The following is a 13,544-nucleotide window of genomic DNA, read 5'->3' on the forward strand; positions in this document are numbered from 1 at the left end:
TTCAGAATTTAAACAGAGAATGACACAGCCCAGTGTGCATTTTGGAAAGGTCTCTCGGGCATCCATGAGAATTGGGTGAGAGAGGCAACAGAGGTAGGATGACCATTTCAAAGACTGCTGAAATACCCAGAGCAAGAAATTATACAAAAAGTTAGCAGCGGAGGGAGTGGAAAAAAGTGAACAGATGTGAGAGACAGTAATGAAGGAAAAACTGAACAAGACTGGGTAACTAAATTAGCTAAGGAGAGTGGAGAAGCCATCAGATACCCTGGTTTGTGGCTTGTTATATAAAGGACATGGAAAAGATGCTTTCCATTTTAGACATGCTGACTTTGAGATAGATACCAGCAGGCAACTGAATAAATAAGTATGGTATTCGGAAAGCAGTAATGGTGAGAAGCCACTACCAAGGCAAAAGGACAGAACAAGAAAGCCCTGTCCTCTTCTCGTACCCCCAGGAGTTGCCCAGTCTTGGCCCTTGGTATCTTAAACACCAATGGGAAGGGAGGTCAGCAGCTTAGGTAGAAAGGACAGGAACACAATCCAATCCCCGGGAAAGAACACTGTGGTCTACAACTTCCTCAGCACTAGAGGAGGCCAATTTGGAGAGGTGAGGTAAAGACTCTGATATCAAGACAGCCACCCTCCTCAACCAATTCTGGAAAAACTAAGCCCTAATACCCTAAGGTATCCCTTAGATATATGCATCTAGAATGGTATCAGCTATGTGTAATCCTTGAGAATACTGAGGAAAGTCACACAAATCATTTTCTCTTGGAACCCCAGTTGAAAAAGGCTAAGGTGCAGAGCAGGTATCAAAACACCATAATCCACTGACCTTCCCAAAGGTGCATCAATTGGGAATGCACCCAGCGCTAACGTGTGCCCTGGGCTCCCAACCTGGAACCTCCTTGTCCTGTTTGCTCCTTTCCCACAAGCAGAGGACCTGACCTAGCCGGAGCTGCTCCTAAGCACTAGGGGTCTCTCCCTCCAATTGGATCAGAGACCTCTGGCAGCCTGCGTAGGATTTCCCCAAGGAGGGAATAAAAGAGAGTATCAAGGGAATTCCCTGGCAGTCCAGTGGTTAGGACTCCCACTGCAGGGGGGCGCGGGTAAATGACACAGACAAAAGAGAGAGAGAGAGAGAGAGACAGTATCAAGGAGTCAGCCAACAACTAAACTGGGGTTAAGTTCTAAAATGCTGGGGCACTGCTCATTGGCCTAACAGGCCCCAAATCTAGAAGTGATTTCAGTAGGCCCAGAAATGTGCAAATTTTTTTCAAAGGAGCTCCCCAGGTGATACTAATTTGTAGTGGGACTTGGGAGCAGCTTTTGCAACTTCTATCCTTTCTTACTGGTCTTTTGCTTTGGTCTTCCCTTGCTTAATAAATGTTCCCTCTGAGAGGCCCCAGATCTTATGGGGAGACTGTGCCAGTGCATCAGAAAGTTGTCTGGGGTGATGATCATACCATTAGCCCAGCTCCAAACACTGGCCTGAAGAGCAGTGGAAGATCCAGAAAGCAGAGGCAGGCCTGCTGGCAGAGACTACATACTCCTGGCCTCCTAACTCCATAAATGAACTCAGGAGCTAAGCCCGTGGTCTAGCCCTTTTCCCCTTGCTCCGAGAAACTTACTGCACACAAATTTGAGGAACATGGCTTTCTACTGGTCACTAGAGGGAGACCTTCAAATGTGACCCAGCCAAAGCCTCCTCAGCATCCCTTCTCCTCCACTCCTGCTCTGAGCCAAATGGCCCAAGTCCCACTCCCAACACCACACAGAGAACACTGAAGCAGAAGTGACTTTAATCAAGGGGTGAAGTCCTCAAACAGGGAGACCTCACTTGACCTTTGGTGGTGGGGTCTCAGCCTACCTACCCACCACGGCCCCTGAGTCTCCTCAGGAAGGAGGGAGCAATTGAACAGCAAGTTCCAGCAGAGGTCAGGGAATGAAAATAGGGGAACCAGGTCAAGGGGCAGGGGCAGGGCACTGACAGGTGGGAGTGAAGCTGAAAGGTGCAGGAACAGCTTTACACAGGCGGTTCTACCTGGGGCTACCCAGTGGCTATGCATCAGGCAGAGCAGCACCAGGAGGGCTGAGTGCAGAAGAGGACAGCGAGGGAAGGAGCATTTACGAGATGAGGCGACCATGAAGCTGGTGCAGCTGCTCCTGGGTGAGCACCAGCCGGTGTCGCTGTCCAAGGCCAGCAGCACACGAGAAGGTCACTTTGCCCATGTATACAGTGTCGTCCTGCTGCTCTTCCTTGGCCTGGGAGTTGGGAAGGGGAAGAGGCCTCCAGGTCAGGGGCTCACTTGAGCTGTGTGCCACTGACAGGGTCCCTGAGCACTGAGACCCTGGGTGACTGAGGCTTTGAGGCTGTTAGGCTATAATGACCACATTTTCCAAATCAGAATTGAGGTGCACAGCCTGACAAGGGAGTTTTGAGCCCCTTCTGATGTCAAAAGTCATAGAAGATGTTTAACTGCTAAAATATTGGAATTTCAGGAAGCAATGCAAGCACTCTTAAGATACTTGCAAGTAAGACTTGGCCAGATTTCTCAGGATGTTCAGTTGTTGGACCTGAGACCCTAGAAGCCTCTTCAAACTCTGGAGGGGAGGGGAAGGACCCACCTGAGCCCTCCATACTGCCCATCCCCCTCCCCCACTCCCTCTTACCCTGAGGAAGGCTGATGAAGGGAAGGTAGCAAAGTCAGTGGGGACCGTGGCTCCAGGGCGCTGAGATACAGTCTCCTTAAGGACCTCATCCTGACAGAGGGGAAAAGGATTCATTTAGGGGACCCCCACAGGCTAGCCCAGTACCTCCCTGGTCTCACAGGAAGGAACACTAATACCAAAGAAGCAGGGACCAATCCTCTTCATCTTAATACTTTTGCTCTCAACTCCAATCCCATCCCTACCCAACATCCTTACTTTACAGATACTTACTCTTTTAAGGCTCAACTCAGATTCTATAGCTTCTGGGAAGCCATTTCCAACCATTCTACTCTGCAGTAATATCAGCTCTGACAGAAGTTGTGCCTGAAACCACACACTCTAAAGATAATCCTAGCTCAACCCACTTTGTTGATAAGAATCTGTTTTCTGTTGATGAGAATCTGTTTGGGAGTGAGGGCAGGTTCCCAAGGCAGGAATCCTGTCTCCCCTTCCATCTCCTCCCCAGTGTGTCATCTAGCACAGGGATGGGCCCCCAGGAACCCTGGGAGTCCTTGTGGAAATGAACATGCTAGGGGCTCCACCACGGAATGCTCTGAAGTGGGCACTGTCGGGTGAGAAAGGGCAGGGTCTAAACTAACCTTGAGCTTCTCGATGGTGTCGCTTAGGGACTTGAGCTGAGCCACTTGCTCCAGGAGCTGGGCCGATGGGCTCTTGGCAGCTGTGGGGATAGAAGGCTAGTGAGGCCCACCAAGGCCCAGGCAGGCAGCTGTACTAGATTAAGGGTCATTAGTGCAGATACTGGACCCGCTCATGGAGTAGACATGTAAGAGAGTAAGTGAATCAAGCAAATCGAACACTGAGACCAAAGGGCAGTGCTAGGAAGAGCCTCTCTGGCGTGGGAATTGCCTGGGGCAAGGGGAAGGGGTGTGTTTTCCATCTCAGGATTTGGCTGGTCCATACCAGGGCTGGTGCGGGTGATGTCCACGACATGGGTATGTGCGCTCAACTGATTCAATGTCTCCAGCAGCTGGTTAGTCTTACGATACAGCACTCCAGCAGCTAGATCACTGCCAGGGCCTTCACGGGGTAGGAGAGAGAGCTTTGCCACGTGCAGAGGGGGCAGGGCTGCTAAGGATGCCTTCATCTGGGCTCCCTGTGGGGGAAGGGGGAAGAAGGGTACCAGTAATAAGTGATAGAAGGCCCTGCCATCTATCATCAATGAGGCAGTTACACTCCACCTCTACCCATCCTCCCTGTGACCTCCTCACCTTGAGGATGCTGTTCTCATGCTGGAGCTGGGAGATGTGCAGCCTCATGGCAGAGATCTGCTGAAGCAGCAGTGGTGAGTCCTTCACCAGCCCTGGGCCTGGCACAGATCCCGGAGCCTGCCCAGAGGCACCTCCTATGGGTACCATAACAAACGTCATGAGCCCCAGGTGCAGAAGGCTGAAGATGGGCTCCATCCCTACTCATCCCCTTTCCTTATCCCCTCCTACCTCCAGTCTTGATTGCTCCCAAGGGGGTAGTCTCACCCTGCTCCCCCAGCCCCAATTCCCACCAGCCCTGTTAACCCCCCACCAGGATGGGTCTCTACCTCGCTGCTGTTCTTCTGTGCTCAGGATAGCCCATTGGGGAGCAGGAAAAGAGGAGAGAGGAATTAGATGATTTGGGAGTGAGGGGGACATACTAGAGGAATCCTGGGCATGCAGGAAGATTTTTTTTCCTAATCATCATACCTCCTCTAACAAGACCCTGCCTCTACTTTTGGGGAAAGAGCAAATATGTGTGAAAGACAGAAAAGGGGAGCCAGGCCACGATACAGGGTGCAACACGTGAGGAAGAGTGGCAGCGGGAGTGTGCGCAGGAGGAGAAGCACTTGAGGCCATTCTTGCCTCCCTGCCTCAGACTCCAGCTCCCAGAAGGGCAGACGGAACGCTCCTGAAACCCTGATATGTCTGCACCCTTAGTGCTCCCTAGCAGCAAAACTTAAGTGGAGGATGTAGACACATTCCCATGTTCCTCAGGTTCCCCCGTGCTCTGAGACAAAAGTCACCCTTTTTCTGGTGTGAAGTTTCACAAACTAAGAACCAATATTTGTTTAAAGAGCCTATGCTAAAATGACGCAATGCGGTAATTCTGGAGACTCCCCTCCCAAGGAACATGGAGCCGTCTGCACCACAAGAGTCTAAAGTCAAGAAGATGCTTGGGGGCTTCCCTGGTGGCGCAGTGGTTGGGAGTCCGCCTGCCGATGCAGGGGATGCAGGTTCGTGCCCCAGTGTGGGAGGATCCCACGTGCCGCAGAGCGGCTGGGCCTGTGAGCCATGGCCGCTGAGCCTGCGCGTCTGGAGCCTGTGCTCCGCGGCGGGAGAGGCCACAACAGTGAGAGGCCCACGTACCGCAAAAAAAAAAAAAAAAAGAAGATGCTTGGTCACTTTCAGGGTCAAGTGGCACCAGTGACGGGGGCTTTCATGAGGACAAGACCCTAGGTAAGGCCAGCTGACAAGGCAAGCACAGCAGGGGAGATCTAGAGATCCTGAGGATTTAATTCCATTACAAGGAGTTTGTCTTCTGGAGGTGAGAAGGGTAAGTAAGAAACTGAAGAGAGAACAAAAACCAAACTACACGGTAGATGAGAACTAATATGGTGGTGGCCGCCTCCTTGGTCAGGAAACTAAGGAGACTAGGCCTGGAAGCCAGAAAAACTCCAGGTAAGGAGCCCTGACCACACTAAGAGACCAGGCAAAGGTCAGAACACAAGCCCCAAGTGAAACTGGGAGAATTCAGCAATGGAAGAGACAACTACTCTATAGGGTGAAGCCACGTGAACTCAGTGGGGAAGAAAAAAATGCAGTGCCCAAGCAGAGGAGGAATCAAGAGCAAGCACCACCCACTGCTGTGGATACCACAGCAGTTAGCCCAGCCTGCTGCAGGCTGATGACCCTCTGGAATACAGGGCTGGGACAGAAAAGCCAGACTGTAGACGCAGAAGGGACATCTACTAGAGTCCAACTGTCACTGTAATTCTGAGCTTCACCAACAACTTGGTAAGGCCCCACTGCCCCACCTTGGTCAGAACTCTGCACATATCTTCAAGGAGAAGTAAAAACTTGGTGAAAGTTACCAGAGGGCTTCCCTGGTGGAGTAGTGGTTAAGAATCCACCTGCCAATGCAGGGGACACGGGTTTGAGCCCTGGTCCAGGAGGATCCCACATGCCACGGAACTAAGCCCACGTGCCACAACTACTGAGCCTGTGCTCTAGAGCCCACGAGCCACAACTACTGAAGCCCGCGCGCCTAGAGCCCATGCTCCACAAGAGAAGCCACCGCAATGAGAAGCCCGCGCGCAGCAAGGAAGACCCAATGCAGCCAAAAATAAATAAATTCATTAAAAAAAAAAAAGTTGCCACAGACTGAAACTGGGCAAGCATATTCCTGGTTGAATATCCAGGGGTAAAAGAGGGGGGCAGAAGTCAAACTGAAACCAAGGGCAGGAGGGGGGCCATCCAATCTCCTCTGGGCTAGTGCTGCCTGTCCCACTGCACTCACCACCAGCAATGCCAGACACCAGGGTAGCAATACCCGAGGGAGGGGGACCCCGGAGCCCCTCGATTGTGCGCTTGGACTGGCTGTTCAATCGCTGCTTTAACTCTGCTTTCTCTGCCTCCAGCTGGTCGATGTCAGCCTGAAGTGCATCCATCGTCTCCTCGAACTCTCTGTGAAAGAATCTGGGCTTGGACAGTGTCCCTTCCCCATGGCCCCACTCCCCCTTCTCAGTCCTAACTGAGTCCTTGGAGTAGCCCTACTGGTGAGGAGCCAGAGGCAGAAGAGGCTCAGATTGGGATGAGATGATGGGGATGTCAGCTGGGAAGGAAGATGGCGTCTGTCCCCCTGGGGAGTCTCACTACAAGAGGCCCTGGGCTAGGCGGCAGGGAGCTGCTGGAAGGAGGGAGGGGTGGAGTGAGCAGGGGCCTGGGAAGGTGCCTGACTTCTCCTTCTTCCGCAGCAGTGCCTGGGTCTCCTCCAGCCGGGTCTGGACTTTCTCGATGCGCTCATCTGCATCCTTGGCTGCACTGTCCAGCTTCTTCTCCAGGAGGCTCAGCCGCACATTGGCCTCACTGAGCTCTTCCCCCTGGATGAGGGCAGAGAGCGTCTAGTTCCCTTACACCCTCCCATGGCCCCCCAGAGACCTGGAATAGACCATGAGATAGAAAGCTTCCTGAGGGCCCACGAGAACTCCCACTGATCACAGGTGCCACTTCTCCCCACTCAGCCTCCAGCCCCCCTCAGTTATGATCACCAACACTCACTGCTTCCCTGTGCCCTATGCTATGTCCTGGTCCCCCAGATACTGAGCCTTCCCTATCCTCACCTTGATCTTGAGTGACTTCTTCAACTCCTTAATAACGGTCTCTCGATCTTCAAGCTTCAAGCCCAGGCCTTCAGCATCTGTGATCTCTGCACGAAGGGCTGCAGCCCGCAGCTCAACTGGGGGAGGCTAAGGGTAGGGACAGGAGACAGAGGGCAGGGATAGGGAGAGGAGGGCATCAAGGCACTCCTTTCAGAGATCCAGTCACAGGGAAAATCTTCTCCTTGCCTCTGAAGCAGGATGGTGCTCCCCAGATTCCTTCCTGCTGCTGCCCAGCCCTCCCTCCCACAATTACCAGCAGCTCTCCAAGTCCTGCTCCTCCAGGCCCCTGGAGGCCCTCCAAGGAGCTACCCCACCCACCTTGCTAGGGGGCCGTTCTGCATCATACTCTCCCTCCTGCATGGCTGTGGCCAACTTGTTCATGGTGCTGATCAAGATGTTGCATGACTGGCGCAGACACTCATAGGGGCTGCTGCAGGGGGTTCCGTAGATCTGCAGGTGTCAAGGGCAGTAGTGAAAACCCCAAACTGGCCATATGACTGCCCCATTACCACCTTCTGCCCAGCCTTCCCAGCCCACCTGCTCGCCTGCTTTGAAAGCCAGCTCCTCCAGGGCAGCCACAGGCAGGCCTTCATTCTCTGCCAGCGGGGCAATGAGCTGGGCAGCAGCAGCAGCCACCTCCTGCAGCACAGCCACTACCCACGTCAGGTGTTTCCTGCAGTCTAGGAGTGTGTCAGATACCTGTGCAACAGGCCAGAGTCAGGAGCCCACTCTGGGCCCAGCACCACAGCTCCCAGCTACCTCAAAACCATTCTTGTCCCCTGACCATATCCAGATCTTGACATGCCGGGCCCCTCCTGGTTCTACTTGGCTTCCTTCCCATCCCCCTTCACAGCCCAAACCTGTGGTCCGAAGGCCAGTGCAGCTGGGATCCCAGGAGCATCTGTCCCTGGCATTCGCCTCCGGATCTTCTTGCAGAACTGGCGGATATCACTGCACGAAGTTTCCAGGTCCCGGAGCAGGAGTGCAATATCTGAAGCCTCCTGCCCACCCTACTCAGGGAATAGGAAACAGATGGAGAGCCAAGTCAGCATTAGGGCTGGGGCAAGGAGGTGGGGACTAAAAAGGAAGAGGAGCTCAAATAGATGTAGCTGTGCTCTCACCTGCAAGAAGGCCCGCAGCCGTCCCACCTCCACACTCATGCAGTCCAGGGCACTCTGGGTGAACTGTGAGGACAGAAGCAGGTCATTGTCAGCCCCCAACAGGAGCCCTTCTGCCCCATCACCATCTCTAAGAAGTCTCTGCCCTCGGCTGGCCCCCATCCATAAGTGGGTCCTCTGGCTTCCCTGATCTGGCCTTAGTGACCCTGTTCCAGTCTTATGTGACACCCCTTGAGGGTGTGATCTGATGTCTTCCATTTCTGATCTCTATAAGGGGCTCAGCCACTGGCCCAGACACCTCACCTTAATGTGGTCAGCCAGCTGCATGGTACTGTCCTCTGGTTGTTCAGAGAGGTGGATGCTGTACAGATGCTGAGGAGGGATGGCAAAGAAACAGTCTTTAGGCCTTGGAAGAATGGAGAATTCTTCCCAAACTGCAATTTGACCCTGTCATCACAGGACTCCAGAGGTATGAGAGCATCCAAAACCCTCAAGGAGCTGCATCCTAAGGTGAGTCCATCTACGAGCCTCAAGCCATCAGCCTGGGACATACAACCCTGGCTACACTGGCAACAGCCTCCAGCAGAAGAAACCCTCCCTCCCTCCTGTGCCAAGGCTGAATTCTCGCCCCAGACCTGGTAGTACTTGATGGCTTTGGTGAGAGGCTCTACGTTGACAGTCTCATCCAGCTGATCCTTGTGCAGCAGCTCAATGAGAAAATCCAAGGAGCGTTCGTGGGCACTCATCTCAGGGTAGAGGCTGCCCACCTTCTTATACATGTCCACACTGCACTGAGAGAGGGCACTAGAGACCAGAGAAGGGCCCTGTGAGGCCAGGGTCTACCAGGCAATCTCAGTTCCAGCCAATCTCGGACCCATGGCCCTGGAGTAGAGGTCAGGGGTTACTTACTGCTCATAACGGTGGAGTGTGGCCTGCAGCAAACTCAGCGAATACACCAGCCCAGCAGCAAAGCTGAGCTGCTCCCCCACAGCTCCTCGAAGTCCTGGCCGCTCTGAACAGTTCTCACTTAGTTCAAATTTCTCCTGGGCCTGCTTCCGGATTAGCTCTGCCTGTGGGAAGAAGCACCAGAGACCTGGGGCTCAGAGCAGAGGATGGAGAACACAGACTCAGGAATATAGAGAGCTGAGCAACTATGTAGGGGGCATGGATACATGGGGGAGAAAGCAGAAACAGCTCTTAGATGGGCAGGGACTATCACATGGGGAAAGGGTAATGATGTGATTACTGGTGGTTATGAAGATTTGGGATGTGGGGATGAAAGGGTGGCAGGACCAGTGGGACCAAGCTCTTTCCCGCCTTAAAGCTGCTGCTCCTGCTACCTTTCTACCTAGAATGCTATCCTGACAATTACCTCCCCACTAACTCCTAGTCATCTTCTCAGTCTGGCCTCAAATGTCATTCCTTCAGTGACATCCCTCTATCTAAATCGGCTCTCCGACCATGCTCTCTCAAAAACGCTACCTTCACTTCACAACATGCCATCTCCCCTTCACAACATGCCATCTGTAATGTACATCCATCTGTGACTTTGTTGACTCTGTTCCTCCACTACATCATAAACTCTGTGAGCAGGGAGAATGACTGTTATCTTCACTTGGCATCCTCAATGCCTGGTTCACAGCAAGTTCAACAGATTCCTGTTGGGCACGTGATTGATAGACCATACCTTGCAAATGAGACGAGGCATGAGCAGCAGCACCAGGACGCAGTCATGGTCCCCACCTGGCCGAAGGAAGCTGTCAGGCATGAAGGCTGTCAGCAGGGACATGTGCCGGTTGGCCTGTGCCACCTCCATCTGCCTCAATTCCATCTCAATTGCCTGTGAGGTAGACAGGGAGGTGGGCTCTCAGCCAGGCTGCAGAGAGCCTCATAACCACCATGCCGTGCTCCACCACGTCCCCTGCTTCTAGGACAGGCCCAGGCCAGGAGTCTTCCAAACCACCACACAAAGCACGCTCCCCATCCAGGAAGCTGAAGCCCAGAACCCCACACCACATCAGCCCACCGCCACACCCAGGCTGGGGTCCCCAACACTCAGCCCTCTGCGACCCACCCACTTTCCTGACCTTGGCATGGGCCTTAGTCTCAGCAAACTTGATTTTGAAGTCAAATGTCTCTGGGGGTGGCTGCTGCTGCCTCTCCACAGATGCTTCCTGCTGGTTTGTCAGTTCCCGGTTCACATCCTGGGAACAGGGACAGACAATGAGGCACAGCTGGGTCCTCAGGGAGCCCCGGGGAGATGGTGGGCAGAGAGTAGCGGGTATGAGGCACCTGCAGGTGGGCGGTCAGCTGGCGATACTTCTTGATGGTTTGCTGATAGTCTGCAACTGTCTCCTGGGCAGCCTCCACACGCTTCTGGGCCTCTCGCACCCGTGCACCCGCCATATCCAGCTGCTCCCGCAGCTCCAGTTCTGTCTCACGTGCATTCTCCTGCAGCTCATCGTTCATTTCATTCATTGCTTCCTGGGAGGCCACAGGGGAGTTGAGGCAAAGGAAAGTCAGAGTCAGGGTAGCAGGCCAGGGTGGGTTCACTCACCACGCCTCCTACTCAAAGGTCAGGGGTCACATGTCAGCCCTTCTCTCAGCAAGTCACTTCCAAATACCCTCCATCGGGGTCATGAGTCAGAGTCTGCTCTTCTCTTACCAAGTCCCCCACGGTTTCTCTCAATTCCCGCACTTTCTCTTCCAGATTCAGGTTCCGGTCTGTCAGCATCTCCACCATCTCCTCAGCACCCAGAGCAGCATCCACCTGTGTTACAGAGAGGGAACAAGGAGAAGGGCTGAAAGGTACCCAGAAACAGAAGGTGCCTATAACAGAAGCGAGTCAGTGGAGGTGCTCTGGGCAAGGCGCTGGGCTCCCCAGACCTGCTCCTTGAGCTCATCAATGGTGCTCTCTGCCTGGCTCAGCTCCTCCTGCAGACGCTCCCGCTGTTGCCTCACAACTTCCAGCTCTTGGTTCTTCTTTTCCATGAGCTTCTGGAGTTTCACGTGCTCCTGCTTCTCGGAGGAAGAAAGATCCCGCATTCTGTGGGAAAATGGAGAGAGAGAAGAGAGAGTGTGTGTCGGAGTCACCGGGTGGTGGGTGCTCTAACACATTTGGAGACAGGAGAGTGAGCCGCACAGCGAGAGGACCCTACCTCACTAGGGCATCCTTTAGGCGGGCATTCTGCTCCTCAAGCTGCTTGAGCTGATAACTGGACGCAGCGCCATCTGAGCCTGGGGAAAACCATTAATACTTTCAGACAAAGTTCCAACCCCACCATTTGGCCCCCAGCAGCTCCTGGCCCCTTACCCTTCTCTTCAATCTCAGCCTTGAGGATCTCCAAATCAGTGGTGAGCTCATCCACACGCTCCTTCAGTGCCTCCACCTCTTGCTGTAGGGACTCAGCCCGCTCTTCGGCCATCTCCTTATCCAGAGTGGCCATCTCGATGGCATCGGCAGTGTCAGCCATCTCCTCCATGTAGCGTTCCTTTGCCTCTAGGGCCTCCTTGGCTTCCTGAAGAGGAGTGGAGGTTGGTTGGGGTACAAGCACAGAGCTGCCTCATGCACCCTTTCTCACAGGACACTCCAGGCTCCAGTTTCAGCTTCTAGTACACTTCCTTGGGCCCCGTGCCTCCCCAGACACCCTCTTCATCCCAAGTCCCACCTTCCGAGCCTCCTTGAGGCGCCGCTGCAGGTCTGCCTGCTGCTCCTGCATTTTGCTTTTCCATTCCTGCACCTGCTCCAGCTGAATCTTGTGTTTCTCCAGCTCTTTTAGCTTTGCCTTGTCTTCTGCACGTTTCAGTCGCAGGGTCTCCAGTTTCTCCTCCAGGTCCCGCACTTGGGCCCTCAGCCCCTCCTCCTCCTGCAAAGGAGAGACCCTTCAGTCTATGCACAGCCTCCCCCGTTTTCCCCATCAAGACTGAGCTGGAGTGGAAAGGACCGGAATGTGTGCAGACATCATTCCAGGCCCAGGGCCAAAGCAAGTGGCATACAAACATCTGAGAAGAGCCTGATACATAAGGGCAAAGTGTGGAAGGGCAGAGAGTATAAGAGCTTAGTCAGTGATGGGATACCTATATGCTGTGTCCCCCAATCTTCTAATCCAAGTTCTGGGTCTCCCCCAACCCTGGGAAACTTCGAAGACCCTGCCAGGGGTCACAGGCCCTTTTGTGTCTTGGATCTTCTTCACTCCAACCCCAGACCTTACCTTAGATGGGGAAGGAAGCGGTGGGGCTGCTCCAGGAGAGGTGAGGGCTGGCGTGGGGATGATCGGTGCCGCCAGCGGAGTCTGAGCTGGGGTGCTGGGCTCACTGCTGCTCAGCTCACCTGCTGATGCTGAGCCAGAGGGGCCCAGGGAACTACTGGCCCCAGCTACCCCAGTGCTTGCTGGGCGGGTGGGCTATTCAGACAGGGTAGGGGCAGACCAGAAAAAAGTGTAGGGGACAGGGGTGGTGAAATAGAGTAAGGCAGAATATGAGAATATGGTAAGGGAAGTGACAGAAAAGGAAAAAGGCAGAGAGTATCAAAGCACAATGAGAACAGAGAAACAGTGATGAGCAAAACGAAAATGACACAGTCAGAGATAGTGACAAAGGACCGGGGCAGGGTGGGGGTGAGAGGATGGCAGGAGAGGAAGGGATGGAAAAAGACATAAGATTACAATGCTCCTCCCTTGGCACTGACCCCACATTCCTCCAAGCTCTGGCACTAACCCCTTAGAGCAGAATCCCTTACTCCCCAGACCATTCCTTCTGTGACCCACTTGTGATCATTCTAGCAATTTCTTAATACTCCCAATCCCATTGTTGCTCTGGGCCTGTGCCCTCCTCCCCCAGAGGGAAAAAGTGCCTCAGTGTCATTCCCAGAGAAAAAGAACAGACTGATCTCTAATTTTCATGTTCCCAGAGAAGGCTGGGCTAAAAGTGGGGGTACTAGGCCCCCCCAGCTCTTTAAATCAAGCTGATTCTCCTCCCCTTGATCTACTTCAGGGGACCCTGCAGGTAAAAGAGCCAGGGTGAAAGTTGTAATCCGTGGCTCCCCTCTGAAACAAGGTCAGTACAGCCAACCCATCTGTCACCTCCCTCCCTCCAAGACAGAGGGGCTCTAATCAGATGACACTACCCAGGCCCCTGTGGAGCTGAGGCCCTGGAGCAGACAGGCCTGCCCAGTGCTCCTCCCTGCAGGGCTGAGCCCTGAAGCTCTCCCGATGGGCTGACACTCAGAGGCCACATGCCCAAAGCCTTTCACAGATACACCCACCTCCTTATCTCCTGACATTTACACTGCCAAGTTTTTCCACCTTTCTTCCAATCCCCGCCCCTCCCCCCCCCCCCCCCAC

General features: G+C 53.8%; 1 protein-coding gene across 5 annotated transcripts in view; it reads right to left on the bottom strand.

The window, feature by feature from the left end:
- Positions 1-1,785: 1,785 nt before the first annotated feature.
- Positions 1,786-13,544, bottom strand: part of DCTN1 (dynactin subunit 1) — a 30,871-nt gene continuing 19,112 nt past the window's right edge. For 2 of the 5 annotated variants that reach the window (XM_007459400.1, XM_007459399.1), the window contains 25 exons: positions 12,414-12,605; positions 11,871-12,068; positions 11,516-11,720; positions 11,361-11,439; positions 11,089-11,248; positions 10,868-10,972; positions 10,495-10,686; positions 10,290-10,406; positions 9,890-10,042; positions 9,112-9,272; positions 8,838-9,006; positions 8,506-8,574; positions 8,206-8,268; positions 7,945-8,094; positions 7,622-7,783; positions 7,403-7,534; positions 7,046-7,171; positions 6,663-6,805; positions 6,223-6,389; positions 4,271-4,285; positions 3,945-4,078; positions 3,637-3,829; positions 3,315-3,394; positions 2,677-2,766; positions 2,131-2,268 (listed from right to left, as the gene is read on the bottom strand). In XM_007459400.1, coding sequence (XP_007459462.1) covers positions 2,131-2,268; positions 2,677-2,766; positions 3,315-3,394; positions 3,637-3,829; positions 3,945-4,078; positions 4,271-4,285; positions 6,223-6,389; positions 6,663-6,805; positions 7,046-7,171; positions 7,403-7,534; positions 7,622-7,783; positions 7,945-8,094; positions 8,206-8,268; positions 8,506-8,574; positions 8,838-9,006; positions 9,112-9,272; positions 9,890-10,042; positions 10,290-10,406; positions 10,495-10,686; positions 10,868-10,972; positions 11,089-11,248; positions 11,361-11,439; positions 11,516-11,720; positions 11,871-12,068; positions 12,414-12,605 — 3,393 coding nt within the window. Of the gene's footprint in view, positions 2,269-2,676; positions 2,767-3,314; positions 3,395-3,636; positions 3,830-3,944; positions 4,079-4,270; positions 4,286-6,222; positions 6,390-6,662; positions 6,806-7,045; positions 7,172-7,402; positions 7,535-7,621; positions 7,784-7,944; positions 8,095-8,205; positions 8,269-8,505; positions 8,575-8,837; positions 9,007-9,111; positions 9,273-9,889; positions 10,043-10,289; positions 10,407-10,494; positions 10,687-10,867; positions 10,973-11,088; positions 11,249-11,360; positions 11,440-11,515; positions 11,721-11,870; positions 12,069-12,413; positions 12,606-13,544 lie in introns of all 5 variants that reach the window. The other 3 variants (XM_007459398.1, XM_007459402.1, XM_007459401.1) reach the window with 2 other exon arrangements.

This window comes from Lipotes vexillifer, unplaced genomic scaffold (assembly GCF_000442215.2).
Source record: "Lipotes vexillifer unplaced genomic scaffold, Lipotes_vexillifer_v1.1 scaffold51, whole genome shotgun sequence".
Taxonomy (NCBI): domain Eukaryota; kingdom Metazoa; phylum Chordata; class Mammalia; order Artiodactyla; family Lipotidae; genus Lipotes; species Lipotes vexillifer.